The 18,459-nt window shown below is 44.0% G+C and overlaps 1 protein-coding gene across 16 annotated transcripts in view; it reads right to left on the bottom strand.

Moving 5' to 3' along the window:
• zmiz1a (zinc finger, MIZ-type containing 1a) overlaps positions 1-18,459 on the bottom strand; it is a 438,789-nt gene that overhangs the window by 51,445 nt on the left and 368,885 nt on the right. Inside the window, exon 1 of one of the 16 annotated variants that reach the window (XM_060854377.1) lies at positions 5,842-5,863. The exons of 13 other annotated variants lie outside the window; for them this stretch is intronic. Coding sequence is in view for 1 of the 3 variants with exons in the window: in XM_060854373.1 (XP_060710356.1) it covers positions 216-330 (115 nt within the window). In the remaining 2 variants the exon portion in view is untranslated. Of the gene's footprint in view, positions 1-215; positions 346-5,234; positions 5,306-5,841; positions 5,864-18,459 lie in introns of those variants that run through there. 2 more of the 16 variants (XM_060854376.1, XM_060854373.1) reach the window with 2 other exon arrangements.

Here is an 18,459-nt window from a genome sequence, read left to right as displayed (position 1 = left end):
TAAATGCTCAATCTTCTTGTGAGGCTCTGACATTCTGCAAATTATAATCTTTTCAACCTACCTATTATGAGACAAGCCTGGGGCAAACACGACTTGAACCAAGACCTTCTGACTCAGGTAGGGACATTATCACTGTATCACTCTGGGAATTACAACAAAGCCACCAGGCACTCTCACTTTCCCTTGTGCTTGTCACTTTTCTCCCCTTCACTTACCAGTTTTGGCCAGTCCAGGGCCCGACTCCAGACCTTGAACTTCTGATAATTGTAAGGATGTTTGTCTGCAATGTGTCAGACCACTTCTGCAACACTGAATGTGCCAAGATTTCATCCCAATAAGGGATTGATGCTAGTGCCTGTCTTCATGCCCTATCACCAAATCCATCTCTCTCTCTCTCTGGCAACCATCTCTGAGGTGGAACTAGGCCCTTTGCAACCTCGGTGTCCTGTTGAAACTTGAGATGAGTTTCCAACTGTGTATGGTGTCATTATTACAGCATCCGTTTCCACCTGTAGTAACAATGTTCCACTCAGCTATTGGCTACGGATTCTCCCTTGTTCATGCCTTTCCTCCCTCCAGACTGAACAATCCCAAAGACCTCATCATGAATGCCCTCCCATCTTACACTGTCATCAGAACAATTACTGGGATGGTATGACTGACATATGGATAGACAATGCATCAGTTAGGATTCCATATTCAATGGAGTTTAGAAAAATAAGGGGGAGTGGATCTCACATAAACCTATAAAATTCCAGTAGGACTAGACAGAGAAGGAAGTACCAGATGACTCAGGAATCCAAACAGTATAAAAATACACGGTAGGCCATTTGGGACTTAGTTGGGGAGAGATTTCTTCACCCAGTAAATGGGGAGCCTGTGGAATGCTCTGTCACAGAGCAAAAGGGATCAAAGGTTATGGAGAGAAAGCGGAATCAGGGGACTGAGTTGGATGAGGAGTCATGTTGACACCGAATGGTGCAGCAGACCCAAAGGGCTAAATGGCCCGCCCTTGTTCATGTTTTCTATGTTAACAATGCTGTTTTTATCCAAACTGGCACTTTAAGAGAATCCTGAACTAGAACTCCCAAGTCCTTTGTTGCTTCAAATTTCTGAAGCCTTTCAGCATTTAGAAAATAGTCTATGCCCATAATCTTCCTACCAAAGTGCACAACCTCATACTTTCCCACATTGTATTCCATTTGCCATTTATTTGGCCACTTGCCTAGCATGTCCAAAGCCTCCCGCAGCCTTCCTGCCTCCTCAAGACCACCAGTCCCTCCACCTAGCCTCGTGTCATTGCAAACTTAGCAGAATGTGCTCAGTTCCTTCGTCCGGATTGTTAATGCGAATAGTTGCGGTCCCAACACTGACCTTTGTGGAACTTTACTGGTCACTGGCTGCCATTCTGAAAAAGACCCTTTTATCCCTATTTTCTATCTTCTGACAGTATCTTGCCCAAAACACCAAGGGCTCTTTCTTCTTTAGCAGCCTCTTGTGTGGCACCTTATCAAAGGCCTTCTGGAAATCCAAACAGATCACACCTATGGGTTCTCCTTTGTCTAATTTGCTCATTACCTCCTCAAAGAATTCCAACAGATTTGTCAGGCGTGATCTCCCCTTGACAATAGCCATCCTATTTTACCATGAAATTAAAAGTACACCGCAATATCACCCTTAATAATGGAGTCTAAAATATTACCAACGACTGAGGTCAGGCTAACCGGTCTATAATTTCCCAACCTCTGCCTCCCTCCTGTCTCTAACGAGGCGGGGGAGGGGTAGTGGTGGGGTTAACATGAGCTGTTTTCCAGTCTTCCATGACCCTCCAGTGTTTCTTAAAAGATCAGCACCAGAGTGTCCACAATTCAATGTTCCCGACATCCCCTTTGAATCAGAGTCATTTTGGATACAGGCGGAGGACATTCAGCCCATTATGACTGCCCCTGCTATCTGGAGACGGATTCTGTCAGTTCCATTCCCTCACTTTGTCCCTCGCAGCCCAGAAGTCTATTTCTCTCATGCATCCATCCAACCTCCCCTCAAAACCACTGACCTGCAATGCCACCACCCTGTAAGTTCAGTGGCTTTCCCAATCACTATCACTCCTCTGTACTGTCCCACAGCTCTAACCTTTAAAGCTTTAAATCTGTACCCTCCTTGTCCTTCTGCCATCAGGTTGATGAGAAATTGCTAAGAGTAGGATTAGCCTGTCAATACTCCTTTTTAAGCAGGGCACTTTGCTTTCACAACTGTATAGCTTCACCCAATGAGTGCTCTCCTCAATGCAAAACCTGAATACAACAATCATAATTAATTGAAAATAATTAATTCTTGGATGAAGGCCATGCTAGCAACGGTGCCAGCCATTGTTCATAGAATCCCTACAATGTGGAAGCAGGCCATTCGGTCCGTCAGGTCCATGATGATCCTCTAAAGAGCATCCCACCCAGACCCTTCTTCCTACCCTATCTCGGTAACCCTGTATTTACCATGACTAATCCACCTAGCCTGCACCTCCCTGGACACTGAGTAAGTTAGCATGGCCCATCCACCTAACCCACACATCTGTGGGAGGAAACTGGAGGACCCATAGGAAATCCACACAGACGGGAGAATGTGCAAATCCACACTGCCAATCACCCAGGGCTGGAATTGAACCTGGGTCCCTGGCGCTGTGAGGCAGCAGTGCTAACCACTGAGCCACCGTGCTGCCTGTAATCACTAGTTTCCCTTGAGGAGGTGGTGGTCATGGGTTGCTGTCTTGAATCACGTTAGAAATCACACAACACCAGTTTATAGTCCAACAGGTTTATTTGGAAGCTCTAGCTTTCGGAGCGCTGCTCCTTTGTCAGGTGGTTGTACAGCACATGTGTTGTGTGATTTCTAACTTTGTCCACCCCAGTCCAACACCAGCTCCTCCACATCACATCTTGAATCATTGTAGCCCGTATGGCGTAGGTGGACCCACAGTACTGTGAGGGAGGAAATTCCGGGATTTGGAGCCGGAGACAATGAAGGAAAAGTCTAACAGGTGACTAACTAAGTCTGGATGAACCAAAGAGAACAGCTCAAGTTGCATCCTCTGATACGAAGTCAGCTCTGATTATGTCCAGTCGCTGGTCCAGTACAGCTTCTATCTTATGGCAGATAGGATCCAAAGTTAGCCTCAACTGGTGATAGGGGAAAGTAAAGATCTGGAAATTTTAAAACAAGGCTGGCTAAAAGGGAAGCACAGCAGCCAACAGAAGCTTTGCCAACTATGTCAAACAACAAACAACTAATAGGATAAATACCTCCAAATGAGCATTTAGATGGACGAACAAAAATGGAAAATATCACCGTCTAGACTTTCTGTATATTTTTGAGAAGGGGTAACACATTGTGGAGTGGGGGGGGGGGGGGGAGATAGAAAAGTTCTGGAAATTTCCCAGACCACAGCACTCCCTGGATGCTGCTGCTGTTGAAGTGTTGAAATGCATTCCAGACATTGCTACTAAATATTTACTCTCAAGTAGAGCAGACAGAGCATTATCGCTCTGGGACAAGCCAGCATGTGGGAGCACTTCTGAACAATTTCGAGATACATCACTGTCTGTGCTGCATCTGACAACAAACTGCAGGGGCAAAACTGTTCGACGTTCTGCGCTGTTTTCTGGATCATCCCCAGAACATTTCAGAATGAGGAGGAAGTCATTTTTGCTTGATAAATTACTAAGCAGTTCCAAGCACTCCATTGCACATGATATTTCAGGCCCACTATGGTTCTTGCGTAGAGATAAATTAAACTTTGTACCAATGCAGGCTCTAATCACAAAATGGCAATGGGATAGGACACAGCAAGGATATTGGCATAAACTCCAAAGGAAAATGTAAGCCCAGGTAGTTAGCTACTCTGGATGACTGAGCCAACTTTATTGAGCCACTTTCCACGTTGCATATCTCCATCACTCTATACAGTTAGTCCATTTAAAAGGCATCTGGATGGGTACATGAATAGGAAGGGTTTAGAGGGATATGGGCCAAATGCTGGTAAATGGGACTAAATTCATTTAGGAGTTCGACCAAACGGTCTGTTTCCAAGCTGTACATTTCTAAAACAAATGACATTTGGTCATGAGGTCTCTGTCTTGTTTGGTTGTGATAGCATCCAATTTTCCTTCTCAAAACATCTCGATTAATTCTGCACCTCGATCTTCTGAGGCGTTTGTGTGCCTACACACTTAGGCAACTACTTTTAAGGGATGCTTTATCTCCTTCTCACTCCTGACTAAACATTGAACAGGATCCTCAAAAACTCCAAAATTACTGTTGTTCACCCACCCATATCCTATAAAGCAAAGGACAGATAAACAAAGATGGCAAATAGCACCAATAGAGAGAAAGAAATACATTTGAGAGTGCCTTTTATCACCTCAGGGCATTCACATTTCCAGCCAAGTGAAAACATTTTCACAAAGTATGGTCATTATTGGAATGAACAGAACCTGGCAACCAATTTACACACAGGAAGCTTCTCGCGATAATGAGACTATTGATAGTGACTAGAATACGTTCTATTGTTAATAATGCTTAGTAAATGATCCCAAAGACACAAAAGCAAAGAACTGCAGATGCTGTAAATCTGAAACAAGAATAAAAAATGTGGTGGTTACATTCAGCGGATTGGGTGACATTTGCAGAGAGGAACAGAGTTTGTGTTTCAGCTTGGCCTTTCATCAGCACCAAAACAAAACATGATTTTAGAGTTTAGCCAATGAAAGGGGAGAGGAGCGGAAGGAATAAAGGAAAGGAAGTTTTGTTTTTGGATAAATTACCAAGCAGTTGGAAGCATTTCACAGCATGTCACTATCTGAGCCCTCTTAATTTATGAATAGACAAGTGCTCAAAGTAGTGATGGTAGCGATCAGCAATGGGATGCTCTTCTTCAAAATAAAGCTGTACAATCTTACATCTCCATCCCTAGAAGGCAGATGGGTTTAATGCTGGACCCAAGATACAGCATCTTTGACAATGCAGCACTCGCTCGGTACTGAGTTCAAGCTGTAAATTTCTTTTCCACTCAAATTTCTGAATTGGGACTTGAACCCACTCTTTCTGTTTTCTGAAGGCTATTTATCAATGTTCTTACATATCACTGATGCATTAAAAGGTTGAAAATAAAGCAATGCAGCCAAGAAACAATCTCTGCCAATCAAATTTCTAAAGAACCCACAAAGAGCAATAAGACATACCTTGGAGATCTCAGCTCATTGACTGGCTATTATTCTGCTAGTTAATCTGCACCATTGTTTTTCCAAGACAGATGCTCTGCTAACTCAGGTACTTTTACCAAGGGTCACTTTTTTTTCTACTGGAGAGACCTCACACAGCATTGTGTGATCTCAGCACATTTCTGGAAGACAGAGTCAGAGACCGAGAGTGTCTCTTGCACGGAGATATGAACACTGAAGAGATTATACGGCATGGAGAAATCAAGGCTCCAAAACCTGTTCTAAATGCCAGTCGTGTCCAGACAAAGAATATCTCAACCGATTTACAGAAACCGCAGCAGGTACAAGCCACACCTAGAGAGTCACACTATGATTAGTCTCAGCTTTGCACATTCACACCATGACACTCCTCTCGGGTGTTGCATATTCCACATACTTCATGGAAATAAAGGTACATCTCCATTTGCAATGTCCTTGCACTCCATGTGTTCAGATGTTGCAACAGTTCCAAAGAACTGGTTGGACTGTCAAATGCAAGGGACACGCTGAAACTATGAAAGGTGCTACATGAATGCATTTTCTCTCTCTCTTCACTGTTCACTATTGCCAATGATTTCTCTCCCCTCACCCTTTGGAAAACATTTCCCTCTACAATGGCGCATCTGGAAGAATGGAAACTCTCTCAGTGTTGCAATACCAAGTGCTCGATACGGTGATCCCGGATTCGAGGCTGGAAAACTGCAGGCCAAGCAGTTTAAAAAGAAAGCATTCTCAGGACATTGGCACCATTGGTAAGGTTGGTTCTTAGTAGCCAGTTGGCCTGAGAGGTCAGTCATTCACACTGATGTGTGACTGCATCCTCACTAAGGGCAGGGACAGAAAATTTGCTTCATTAAAGAGGACATAAATGAGAGCAATTGAGCTTCTGTGACAATCCAAGAGTTCGTGTTTTCCTGATGTGTATGGTGCCTGGTGGACAGTATTTCACCCCAGAGTGAAAATTTTACCCCATCTTTTCCTTCGGTCTTTCCACACAGCAACGCTTTCCCCATAGCTTCGTTTTGACGCTGATAAATCACATCCACTCAGTCATTCAGCATGGAACCAGACCCTTTGGTCCAACTAGTCCACAACGACCATGTTCCCAAATTAAACTAGTCCCACTTGCCTGCGCTTGGCCCATGTCTCTGCAACCCTTTGCTATTCAGTGTTCAGACTGGGGGCTATAATGAGTCTTGGTTTACTGAGGCAGGTGCTCAATGCCTCAGGTTTCTTCACAATGTTGCTTTTCCGTGACAACCTGGAAACATAGTTCTTCAAATTTCCAGCGTTTTGAATGTTTGAACGCACACATCAGGCAGCCCAGGGAGTAAGCTGGGGAGGGAGCATCGGGTGGTATGCTGGGTCTCATTTTCATCCTGAATTTGAGAAATGTCCCTGAACCTCGGTGAAAGGTAACGCCATGTCCATCACCGCGACACAAACAGCCTCGGTTCAACAAGTCAAGTCTCTTCTTGTTCCTTGCGCCGTTGCTGGCTTTTGCTGAGGGAACCCATCCTGAACCAGATCAGGTTGAGAAGCTGTAAGATGAAGCCTGGGTTATAACCAGGCAGCGCTGCGTATTTCAAGAACTGAAATACCAAACCCAATGAATGCGGTTGACGTCGACTAACAAGGTCTGAAACTGTCCTGGATTTCCAAGTAAAAATTTGACAGTGTTCTGCTTGGCTTTTGTCACAAGCCTTCAGAACTTTGTTAAACACTCGCGATCGCCACAAAACAACCCTAAAAATAATCTGAGCTGAAGGGAAAACTTACATCAGGCGTGGCTGCCAATGATGGAACAGTGACTCAAATATCATTATTAAAACACACTACACCAGGTTATAGTCCAACAGGTTTATTTGGAAGCACTAGCTTTCGGAGTGCTGCTCCTTTATCAGGTGGTTCATGAGGAGCAGCGCTCCAAAAGCTAGTGCTTCCAAATAAACCTGTTGGACTATAACCTGGTGTTGTGTGATTTTTAACTTTGTACACCCCAGTCCAATACCGGCATCTCCAAAACAAATGTCACTGCTACCTTTACCATCGAGAAGAAAGCCAAACCTCAACCTGTTTCATTCAATGATGCACTTTCACTCGCCAGTAAATAGCAAGTGTATACACACATCCTGCTTTCATTGTCTGTATAACAACACTTCAAAACTTATTCATCAGCCATTAAGTGCTCTGGGACAATCACAAATTGACTTTATAAAGGTGCCCTAAAATGGGAAAACACGACCTAAAACATTTCTCTGTAGTATGAGGACACTAATAAGGATCTATCTAAACACAAAAGTTATTTTTCTTCAAAGAAGAACCACAGAATTTTGGAAATTCCCAGGTCCAGAAAAGCCTTATAAACAGCATTTTCATTTGGCATGTAAAATATAATTTCCAGGTGACAACTGTGTCTGGGACAATCTAATGCTTCAAGTGTGTTCCAACTTCAATTTTATTTTCAGTGTCAAAGGCCATAGGGAGGCAGGATTACAGCTCAGTGCGCTTTGTAATCTCACTCAGATTCTGTTATATCGTGCCTTCAACAGAGAAATAGCCCCTTCCCTAAAGCATATTGCAGGTGTATGAAGGCACAAACTGGATAAACACACAATTCCATCTCTCTTCCAACAAAAACTGTGCAGGGAAACACAAGTGGCCAACTTTCCGAACGATGGTGACCATTCAATAACTGAAGTGAAATTAAACTTCAAATCCTCCTATCAATGAGAAAGACTTAAAAAATAAGGTGAAATCAGTATTTTGATGCAGTTACCATTAGAATACCTGAATGTAATTCTATTACCAGTTGCTATTAAAAGCTAATCTTCTTCAGACAGCAGTTTAAAACACAGAAATCAGCCAAGACTTTTTAATCATGTAAAGGTGTTCTTTAAAGATTAGACTGAAACTCAGGGCACAGCCTGGGTTACGTTCAAGAAAACATATGGTAAACTGGATTGACCTAACTCCCCAAACAGATGGATGGAGAGAAGGTGGGTTTGAAGCTAACCCTGGGTTGGGGGGGGGGGGGGGGGTCTAAGATTCACTCACTGCTGGAAGACAGCAGGCATTAAGGAGTTTCCTGTGCACTACTGAATGAAATAAAGGCCAGCCAAATGAAATCCTGCACCAGAATAACAGGAAATGTACGTGCAATGTCAAAAACAGGTTTGCTTGCAATAATTATTTTTTGGAGAAGCGTTGGGAAAAATAAAATGTATTCCAGACTTGGCTTTTGTGACTCTACTCCCTCACTGAACACCAGCTAATTTTGAAAAGAACAATGGAAGTGAGAGGGGCTGGGCTACAATTGATTCTGGATAAATGATCCCACTGTATATTTCCAGGGAATAATTGCAGGTCAGAGGCCACAAATCCAAGCATCTAATGTCCTGGCAAATAAGCCTGATGTTTATGTGACCCGGATTGTACTCTGTCATCCTGGCATTGCACAGCTCTGATTCCCTTAATAAATTGTCTGCTCGCCTATAATGCCAGGTCAGTTCAGCAGAGCTGTGATATCAATATTTAGCTGCTGAGGTTTTAGCACATCATTAACTATGGAGTCAGGAAGGTTAGAACACTTCAACTGAATCATGCTTTGAGGGCGGTTACTGACTAATCCCCAATGGTTTGACAAAGAAGCCGAATCTAAAAAGGAACCTGAAAGGTGTATTTAAAGTCAGCAATTATGCAAGAAATTTCCCTCTCCCACTACGAGCTAATGTGTTGCCAGATTTTGATTTTTACAGCACTGAGCTTTTTAAATGTGTTTGCAGATCTCCTGTGACTTTGGGCAGAAGCTACACTGAGAACACACAAAACATGGTGCCCTATCATTGTCAGGCATTATACAGAGACCGTTATACACAGAATCTGAATATCCTCTTCAATGTCACAGTCTCACAACTGTGATTAGACACAGCCCAATGACAACAGATTAGCACTATGGGTTAGGAGCATAGAATCCCTGCAGTGTGGAAGCAGGCTTTTGCCCCAGAAAGTCCATCGTGACCCTCTGAAGACTACCCCAGCCAGATCTGCCACCCCCACCTATCCTTGTAACTTTGCATTCCCCATGGCTAATCCACCTAACCAATTTAGCATGGCCAACCCATTGGACCTAGGAGGAAACCCATGCAGACATAGGGAGAATGTCTGTCTGTGTGGAATTTGCACAGTCACCCGAGGCTGGAATTGAACCTGGGACCCTGATGCTATGAGGCAGCAGTGCTAACCACTGAGCCACCGCGCCGCTGGTGGAGGCTTGACGTTTCCCAGCTCCAGTTGCGAAGAAATGAGTATGTAATAGCAGACCGACCTTTCGTCTTGTTGGCATTTTGAAATCCAGAGGGCAGATGCCAGACTCAAACATTCCCCCTCCCAAGATGCTGCTCAGCAAGTTGGATGACAAAGGCAGGAATATGATACCTTTTGGTGCATTTTTCTCCGGGTCTTAGGCACACAACAAGATCTACTCATTTCAGCCAAAGGCCAAATACATTCAAAATGTGATGGAAATTGGATCCTTCACTTGATTTCCAGATGGTCTCTTGTTTTAATAATCTGGAAGGATTGTAAGTGACAAGCTTCAACTTTTAGAAATGTGTTTTCAAACATGACAGCAGAAATTTGCATGTGACAGTGTGTGGCACCTGAAGTGTGACCACCAGGAAATGCATGCATAAAGTGTAATATTAAAGATAGATTCACTATATTTATCCCTACACAGGGCCTCACTGCACCATTGGCAAATGGCCATTAAGATGTAAATTAAACAGCACCAAATGTAACTGCAGGCTCATTCAGCTCAGAGGAGCCTAGGTTCAATTCCCAGTCTAACTAAACACAAAGTGGCTAAGAGATCAACATTTGCTTCTCTGGGCTGCTAGCCAATTACCTCAATTTAACAGCGTGCTGGTTTGCATGCAATAAGCTCAAGTATCAAGGTCCTATCGTCAAAAATTCAACCAACGATGCCTGTCACTTGCACCATTTTTCTCCAATCTCTCCCTCATTCCCTTTCTTAAGGTCACCTTGAACACAAGATCCACCTTTTGCACACCGAAAACCTATTCTGGTTTAGACTCAGGAATTAGACTCAGCTTCACAGAAGAAATGCCACTATACTTCCAAGTCAGGCTGGTGCGTGGTTTGGATCAGAACTTATATGTAATGGGGTTACCATGCATCTGTCGTCTTTGTCTTTCTAGATGGTAGTCATTGTGGGTTTGGAAGGTGCTGTCTAAACAGCCCTGATGAATGTCCGCTGTACATTTTGTAGATAGCACACACACACGGAATCATAGAATCCCTATAGTGTGGAAACAGGTCCTTCAGCCCAAGTCCACAACAATCCTCCAAAGAGTAATCCATCCAAACCCATTCCCCCACCCTATTACTCTACATTTACCCCTGACCAATGCACCTAACCTACACATTCCTGAATATTATGGGCAATTTAGCATGGCCAATTCACCCTAACCTGCACATCTTTGGATTGTGGAAGGAAACCAGAGCACTTGGAGGAAACCCACGCACATACAGTGAGAATGTGCAAACTCCACACAGACAGTCACCCAAGGCTGGAATCGAAACCGGGTCCATGTTGCTGTGAGGCAGCAGTGCTAACCACCGAGCTACTGAGCATCGGTAGTGGAGGGAGTGGATATTTGTCTATGTGGTGCCAATCAAGTGGACTGCTTTGTCCTGCATGTTTCAAGGCTCTTGAGCATTATTAGAGCTGCATCCACCTAGGCAAGTGGGGAGTATTCCATCACACTCCTGACTTGTGCACCTTGTAGATGGTGGACAAGCTGTGGGGAGTCAGGAGGGGAGTTACTCACTGCAGGATTTTGAGCATATGATCTGCTGTTGTAGCAACGGCAGTTAAATTGCCAGCCCAGTTCAGTTTTTGGTCAATGGTAAATCGTCAGAATGCTGATAGTGAGCGATTCAGTGATGATAATGCCATTGAATATCAAGGGATGATGGTTAGAATCTCTCTTGTTGCAGTTGGTCATTGCACAACATTTGTCTGGCATGAAGGTTACTTGCCATTGAAGACATTTGGGCAGGTACATGAATAGGAAAGGTTTAGGAGGGATATGGACCAAACACAGGCAAATGAGACTGGTTCAGTTTAGGAAACTGAAAGGTCTGTTTACATACTATTTGATTCCATGACTTGTCAGCCAAAACATGGGTATTCTCCAGGTCTTGCTGTATTTAGACATGAACATTTTCTTTCCAGTCGTAGCCAAAATATTACTAGGGATTAATTGTCATTCTGCTCCCAGACCATTACACCTGTTATGCCTCACGGATCCATCCTTAGTTCCCTCTTTTTCTCTCATGTCTACGTTGCCATCTTGGTCACATCCATCGAAAGCACAATGATAGTGTTCACAAGGTATACCAATGACCAGTAGCCCCACTGCCTCTCTGTTTGATGTAACAATATCAAATTGCTTGTCCTACACCGAATGCCAGATGAGCAGAATTTTCCCTGAAGCAATATCACTAAGAGGGAAGCACAATGGTTTTGGTCCCCATTACAAACTAACAGCAGGTGGTACTTATTGCCTCATCAGTAATAGTCAACATGGATCAATTTTCCATTTTGAGTAAACGTGTTACTTAGCTCTGATTTTTCCAAGTATTCAGAACAATGAGTTTGAACTTTTTAAATGAACTATAAAGATGAGACGAAGATGAGTGCCGTTTCCCAGTGATTACGCATATCCTGTTTACTCCAAAGAGGAGGAATGTTCCCTTCTGGAAGCCAAGACTAAATGAGGAAACAAACAGAACTTTCTAAACCACTACTAACCATGAAAAGTTAGCAAGAGAGGGCAAAGTTCATCCATGTGGAAAGTCTTGGAGCAATTCAGCCTACTTGGGAAGATATATTTATATACACACAGATACACATACACACGCACACAAATGCAAATACATTCAAAGAAAAGCTGTTGGGCCTTATCCTGTAATAATGATTTCCCTTCACTTTTAACTATCCAGTTTCCATCTTATTTGAAACATTTTATCAGGAAACATTCCTCAAAGGAGATCATTCAATAGAGCTGAAAACTTGCACATAACTTGTCACAACGGCCAATGACAAAGAATATCAGGGAGATCAAAGATCCATTTGGATTGCACAGCACAGTGTTAAACTCCCAGGCAGAGCGGGTCCCAATCTGCACCGTGGCAAAGTCCAGAGAGGAAAATGGGGTAGGATTATCCCTTCTGAGCATCCTTCACGTGCATGTAGTAAGTATACAATGGGACACATGTAACTACTGAGAGTTAGAAGTGGAGAGTAAATACTTGGGAGGAGATGTAGAGGGTGAAATCTACCAATGAACTAACAATGGCTACTGAACAAGTGTGCAAGAAGCTATGTCATGATGATGCTACATCACATGGGGCTCAGACCTTATGGAAGGAGGCACTACTGAAGGTCTGCTTCACCACACATCTGCCCACAGTATAGAGTTAAAGAGTCATAGCACGGAAACAGACCCTCCGGTCCAACTTTCCATGCCAACCAGATATCCTAAATTGATCTAGTCCCACCTGCCAGCAGCCGGTCCACATCCCTCCAAAACCTTCCTATTCATATACCTATCCAGATGTCTTTTAAATGCTGTAATTGTACCAGCCTCCACCACTTCCTCTGGCATCACTTTCCATATATGCATCACCCTCTGTGTGAAGAAGTTGCTCCTTAGATCTCTTTTATATCTTTTCCCTTGCCTTAAACCTATGCCCTCTAGTTCTGGACTCCTCCACCCCAGGGAAAAGGCTTTGTCTATTTACCCTATCCATGCCCCTCATGATTTCATAAACCTCCATAAGGTCACCCCTCGGCCTCTGACGCTCCAGGGAAAACAGCCCCAGCCTGTTCAGCCTCTCCCTACAGCTCAAATACTCCAACCCTGACAACATCCTTGTAAATATCTTTTGAACCCTTTCAAGTTTTACAATATCCTTCCGATAGGAAGACGACCAGAATTGCAAGCAATATTCCAAAAGTGGCCTAACCAATGTTAATGGGTATTAAATGGTTTGTACCAGTCTTGTAAGCCGTCCTCATATGTCTCAAGCTCCTCGATGTTGTTAACGACATTCCACAAGCACCTCACAGCAACACTGCCTGGTGTCCCTGGATGATGCTCACCTGGGGTCCTGGATACATTCGTAACTGGGAGAATATTCAACCTCCTGGCCAAAGAGTAAGTGCCCACATTTTACCTTCTCATGCTTCCTCTCAATCGATGAGACATAATCTCCTTTTTAGTAAGCAGGCTTATTTGTAAAGGTGAAACTGGGTATAGAAAGGAGGGAGAGCAATATGGACAGGCACAGAGATGCAAAACATGTCAAGAAAATCTGTCGGAGTCCTGCAGTACTTCTCTCCAATGACTGTGCCAATGCTGCCATTAATATATTTAACATTGGTTCATCTGACTATTCATTGCCTACTTCAGTTAATATATGCGCCAATAATAGCATGCATGTCCTTAGTTTGAGATATGAATCACATCTCAGTGTTACGATGATTTTAAAACGTTGCATCATTTTTTTTTTGTCCTGGTCTAACAGGAGTCTTCTTGTGAAACCTACACATAGTCAACGTGCAGCATCATTCTTTTAGAGTCTGCCTGTAACCATTGTCACCCAAAGCTTAGAATTATTCCAACAACAGCAATATAAACAATGCACTGAACTTAGGACTTCATGTACCCACATTACTCATTTACATCAGTCCATGGTTAAGCCATTATTCAAAATTGCAATCTTACAGGCTAAGAACAACTACTGGATTTATTTGCAATTAAATGCATACAGAAGCATAGGAAAAGGAAATTAAGATTTGGCAAATAGCACGCAGGAGATTATTCAGATACATCCAACACGAAGCGTATTTCTGAGAATTAACTGCTTTGCACTCCTGGTAAAGACATCTTAAAACAAATCGAAAGCTAGATGCACCAAACAATTTCTGGTGTCAGTGCCCATGACTCTCAGAAATCTGCAGGAACCTCACAGCCTAGGAACAGAACTCACACCTCACTGATGTGAGACTTTAACAGACTTTAGTGAAGATAGCAACCATCGTTGTACTTAGAAATAATCTGTCAGGACCATTCGTCAAAGGGAACTTCCCGAAATATTATTTCGCAATTTACACAAATGCATTAGACTGAAAATAATGAAGCACATATCACGCTAAACCTTATGTTTATTTGCTAAGTGGTGTCAGGATCGCAGGAAGGCTTTCCGCTCTGAGGCCGAGAGATTGTTCCCTTTCTCAGCAAACTCACCGTTTTAACCTGCTACCTCGCCTCTATGACGACACTTTGGCCCCAACCCGATGCGTGGTATTTCTGGAGTAATGCGTTACTCAGCAGCTAAGCCGGAATTCACCAGCATCTTCTGTGACCAGGGCTTCCTTAAAAGTGCATTGAGCAGCGTGATAAATACTGTCAGTCTGGAGCTCCCTGCATGACCCTGCACATGGGACACACGATAGAATTAGAGCCCTGCTGTGCAGAAAGGTCCTGCTGGACTTGGTGGTGCACAGACTGTGTCCTCCTCTCCAAAGACCGGTAATGGATGCCACAATACCAAACCGTGCCAGTGTGGTCTGAGGTGAGTGAGGTCTCAGCCATCAGGAGGAATGCCAGGCCTATAAGAAGGCCCAGTCTAAGTGCCATCATTTTCTCCCTGATACTCTCACTCTGATACTGCACCCACCGCTCACCAAGACTCGTTTCCTGTTTGCCATATCTTCCCTCACTCACCAATATCCATCCCACATCACGAAACCTGAAACGCCCTCTGTGCTGCCCACTCGCTCATTCAGGGCACTCCTCTCCCAAGGCACAGCTGTGTCACCCATTTTCATCCCCCTGTAATACCTGTCCCCTTCTCATACCAGCAGGAATAACAGCTGACAGTGGGGCACCAAGAGTCAGGGCAGGTGGTGGTGTGACCGACATTCAGTTCCTCACCCGCGTTATGGGGAGAGGACTCTCTGACTGCCTTGAGTGGCTGACTAACCAATTCCAAGCCCCTGGATTGATATTGAAGGCTTCCTCTGAGCAAAGGCAGTCTCCCCTGAATAGACGGAGCTCTGCTGACAACCATTTTAGATGTCCTTGCCTTGTGCTTGTACTAAAAGACACAGCAACACAGTAGTAATATGATACTTGGCTGAGGAGGAAAAGTGCAAAAAGGCATGGCAACGCAAGGGAGGGATACTGTAAGCATGTAGGTAAGCTCAGAGTGAGTGCACACTACAACAGTCAGCTATGGAGATGGAGCCTGATCTAGTCCACAAGCTGAGTGTGTGTGCCTAACTGCACAACGTCCTTACCGCAGTATGACAGTGAGAGTTGCCAGTGCAACACTGAAGTGTACAGGTATCCTACAAGTGGATCAGAGATGTGCCATGAGGAAATGGTAAGGGCTGCAGATGCTGGAAGACAGTCAGTAGATGTGAAACTGGAAAAGCACAGCAGATCAGATAGCGTCCGAGGAGCAGGAAAGTTATTGTTTCAGGCCAAACCCTTCGTCAAGACCATGTGCCATGAGGATTCTTAGAGGCAGGTATCAGATGCCAATATCTGTGGACATGGGCTGTGTGTATGTGGGGTTGATGCCAATGGAGTGTGCCCTGAGATGTCAGTGCCAATGTTCAACATGGAAGTCCTTTGGAGCAATCACCTACCTGTTATCTGCAGGTACCTGCTCAGATGTCTGTGTTGAGATGTCACAATCTCTGGCTTGTTTGGCACATTTGCTAAGGTAGGAAGCTTGATATTCACGGAGCTGAGTTGGGCTGTGACCAGGGCATATAAGCAGCATTAGCCCCTTTGATTGGCAACTCACTGCTGCCAAGTGAGAATCACGCCACAACACTAGCATCAAAGATGGATTGAGATGCTTCTGGTGTCAAGATAGTGGATTGAGAGTAGTTTGGATCATGCAGCTGCTCCTGAGATTCTGGCTTATTTCTAGCTTTACTTCTAGATTTCTTACATTGTTTCCATTTCAATAGTTTAAGATTTTTATTTTGAAATGTTTGGAGGGATACAACCCAAGTGCAGGTAGGTGGGATTAGTTTAGTTTGGAATTATGTATAGCATGGTCTGGTTAGATCGAAGGGTTGCTGTTTGACTCTATTGGCCTTGTCAAACCTTTCATTTGATGCTTCGGCAAATCTCACCATTGTTCACATCGCTCAAAGATTCTACTACCCATTGTCTGTTTCTAAGTAAAATACTGCAATTAAAAAAAAATGTTTCATGTCGTTGAAGAGCTTCCTAAATTCTAATGCTGATTGAATTTAAACCATAACATCTTTGGAACTGTACAAAAAGCACATTCTAACCAGGGAGCTAACAGCATGGATAGATGGTATTTGGGTGTGTATGTGTGATGATGGTGGTGTTGGTGGTTGGGTGGGGGGGGGGGGGGGGGGGGGGGGGGGGGGGGGGGGAGAAGATAAATGGGGGAATTTGGGGTTAGAGACAACAAGTCTGCAAATGCTGGAATCCAAAGTAGACAGGCAAGAAGCTGGAAGAACATAGCAAGCCAGGCAGCAACAGGAGGTGGAGAAGTCAATGTTTCAAGACTAATGCTTCTTCAGGACTGGGGGTGGTGAAATGGGGTGCTGGGTGGTGAAGTGGGGAAAGGTGAAGACAGGTAGAGGGTACGACCTGGTTGGTCAATGGGAGGAATGAATCCGGTTGGTGGCAGGGACCAGTGGAAGGAAGGAATGAGGGGGGAAGGGGAGCTGGGAAGAGAGTCAGGGGATGGGGATGGCAGGGTGTGACAAGTGCTTGGCCACAGGGATCAACATTGGGGTCTCAAGTATTTACAATTTATAATCAACTTACATCAGCGATGAAGGGGCACAATGTACAGCTGCTAAACTTACTGCTGGCCCCAAAACAGGAGGGGACATTGTGAAGAGGACTTGAACAATGTTGCCTCCTAAGCTGAATTGCTAGTCCAAGGATCAGCACATGGTTACTGGTATTGGCACACTGATGGCAGCACTGACTTCCTGTTCCAGATGACAGTGCTGCACACTGACCTCAGAAACCTGTGTAGCCGGGGATTACAGGAACAAGGAGTCTGCATAGGGGTAGTGATGGGTTTATGAGCCAGCCAACATTCAGCAGATGGAGTATAATTCATAAAATCTGAATCTTGTCCAATTGGGCAGGAAAAATCAACATGAGGTATAGAAGGGTGCATGAATTATAATAAGTTAGTTTGCAGATACAGAAAATGATTAAGAACGCAAATGGAGATTGAAGGCTAATATAAGGTGAATGCACAAGTTGTTTGAGTTACATATAGTATCGCTAAGACAATGTTTGATTCACTGTGGACAGTTTTGTCCCCCTTTTATCTGTTTAAACTATTTTCCTAATCACCCAGTTCAGAGATGTTACTACACACCTCTGGCTCAGGTGGGGGAGGGACACTACCATAGCACCACAAGATTTCCTGATTTATGAAAGGATGTGAATGTGTTCGGAGCGGTTCAGAGAAGGCTCATGTGACTCATACCTGGAGTGAGAATGCGATCACGTGGGGGAGGTTGGGCCTGTATCTATTGGAGTTCAGAGATCCTCTTGGACTACGGGGGAACATGGAGTATTTGACTGCTGCTGATTGCTAACCTATAGCCAGGGAAGAAAGGCAGCTGTGTTTGGAATACCACCTATCATCTTAATCTCTTTACTTAAGGAGCAACACAAGCCATTCTGGGAAAGGTCATTCTACCAATTTCTGGGATGAAGGGGTTATCTTATGAGGAAAAAGTTCAGAACCCTATACTCTTGTTGAGTTTAGAGGAATGAGAGGTGATTTTAATTGAAACATAACAACCCGAGGGAAATTGATAGGTGGATGCTGGGAGGAAGTTCCTTTTGACTGGGTGGGGAATAGAAATCACAACTAGTTAGAGGTCTTCTAGAGAGTCTCCAAATTAACTTTGAGATGAGAATCTCTTTTCTTTCAATACCTTTCGGAGGACATGATCTGTAGAATTCTCTTTCTCAGAGGTCATTGAGACCAAGTCATTGACTTTACTCAGGGCCATGTTAGAGAGGTTTTTCATGGGGAAGGAAGTCAAGGGCTACCAGGTCAGACGGCAAAGTGGGGTTGAAACTAC

This window comes from Hemiscyllium ocellatum, chromosome 43 (genome assembly GCF_020745735.1).
Source record: "Hemiscyllium ocellatum isolate sHemOce1 chromosome 43, sHemOce1.pat.X.cur, whole genome shotgun sequence".
NCBI classification, from domain to species: domain Eukaryota; kingdom Metazoa; phylum Chordata; class Chondrichthyes; order Orectolobiformes; family Hemiscylliidae; genus Hemiscyllium; species Hemiscyllium ocellatum.
The sequence above is the reverse complement of the archived record's forward strand: the minus strand, read 5'-3'. Positions and strand labels throughout refer to the sequence as shown.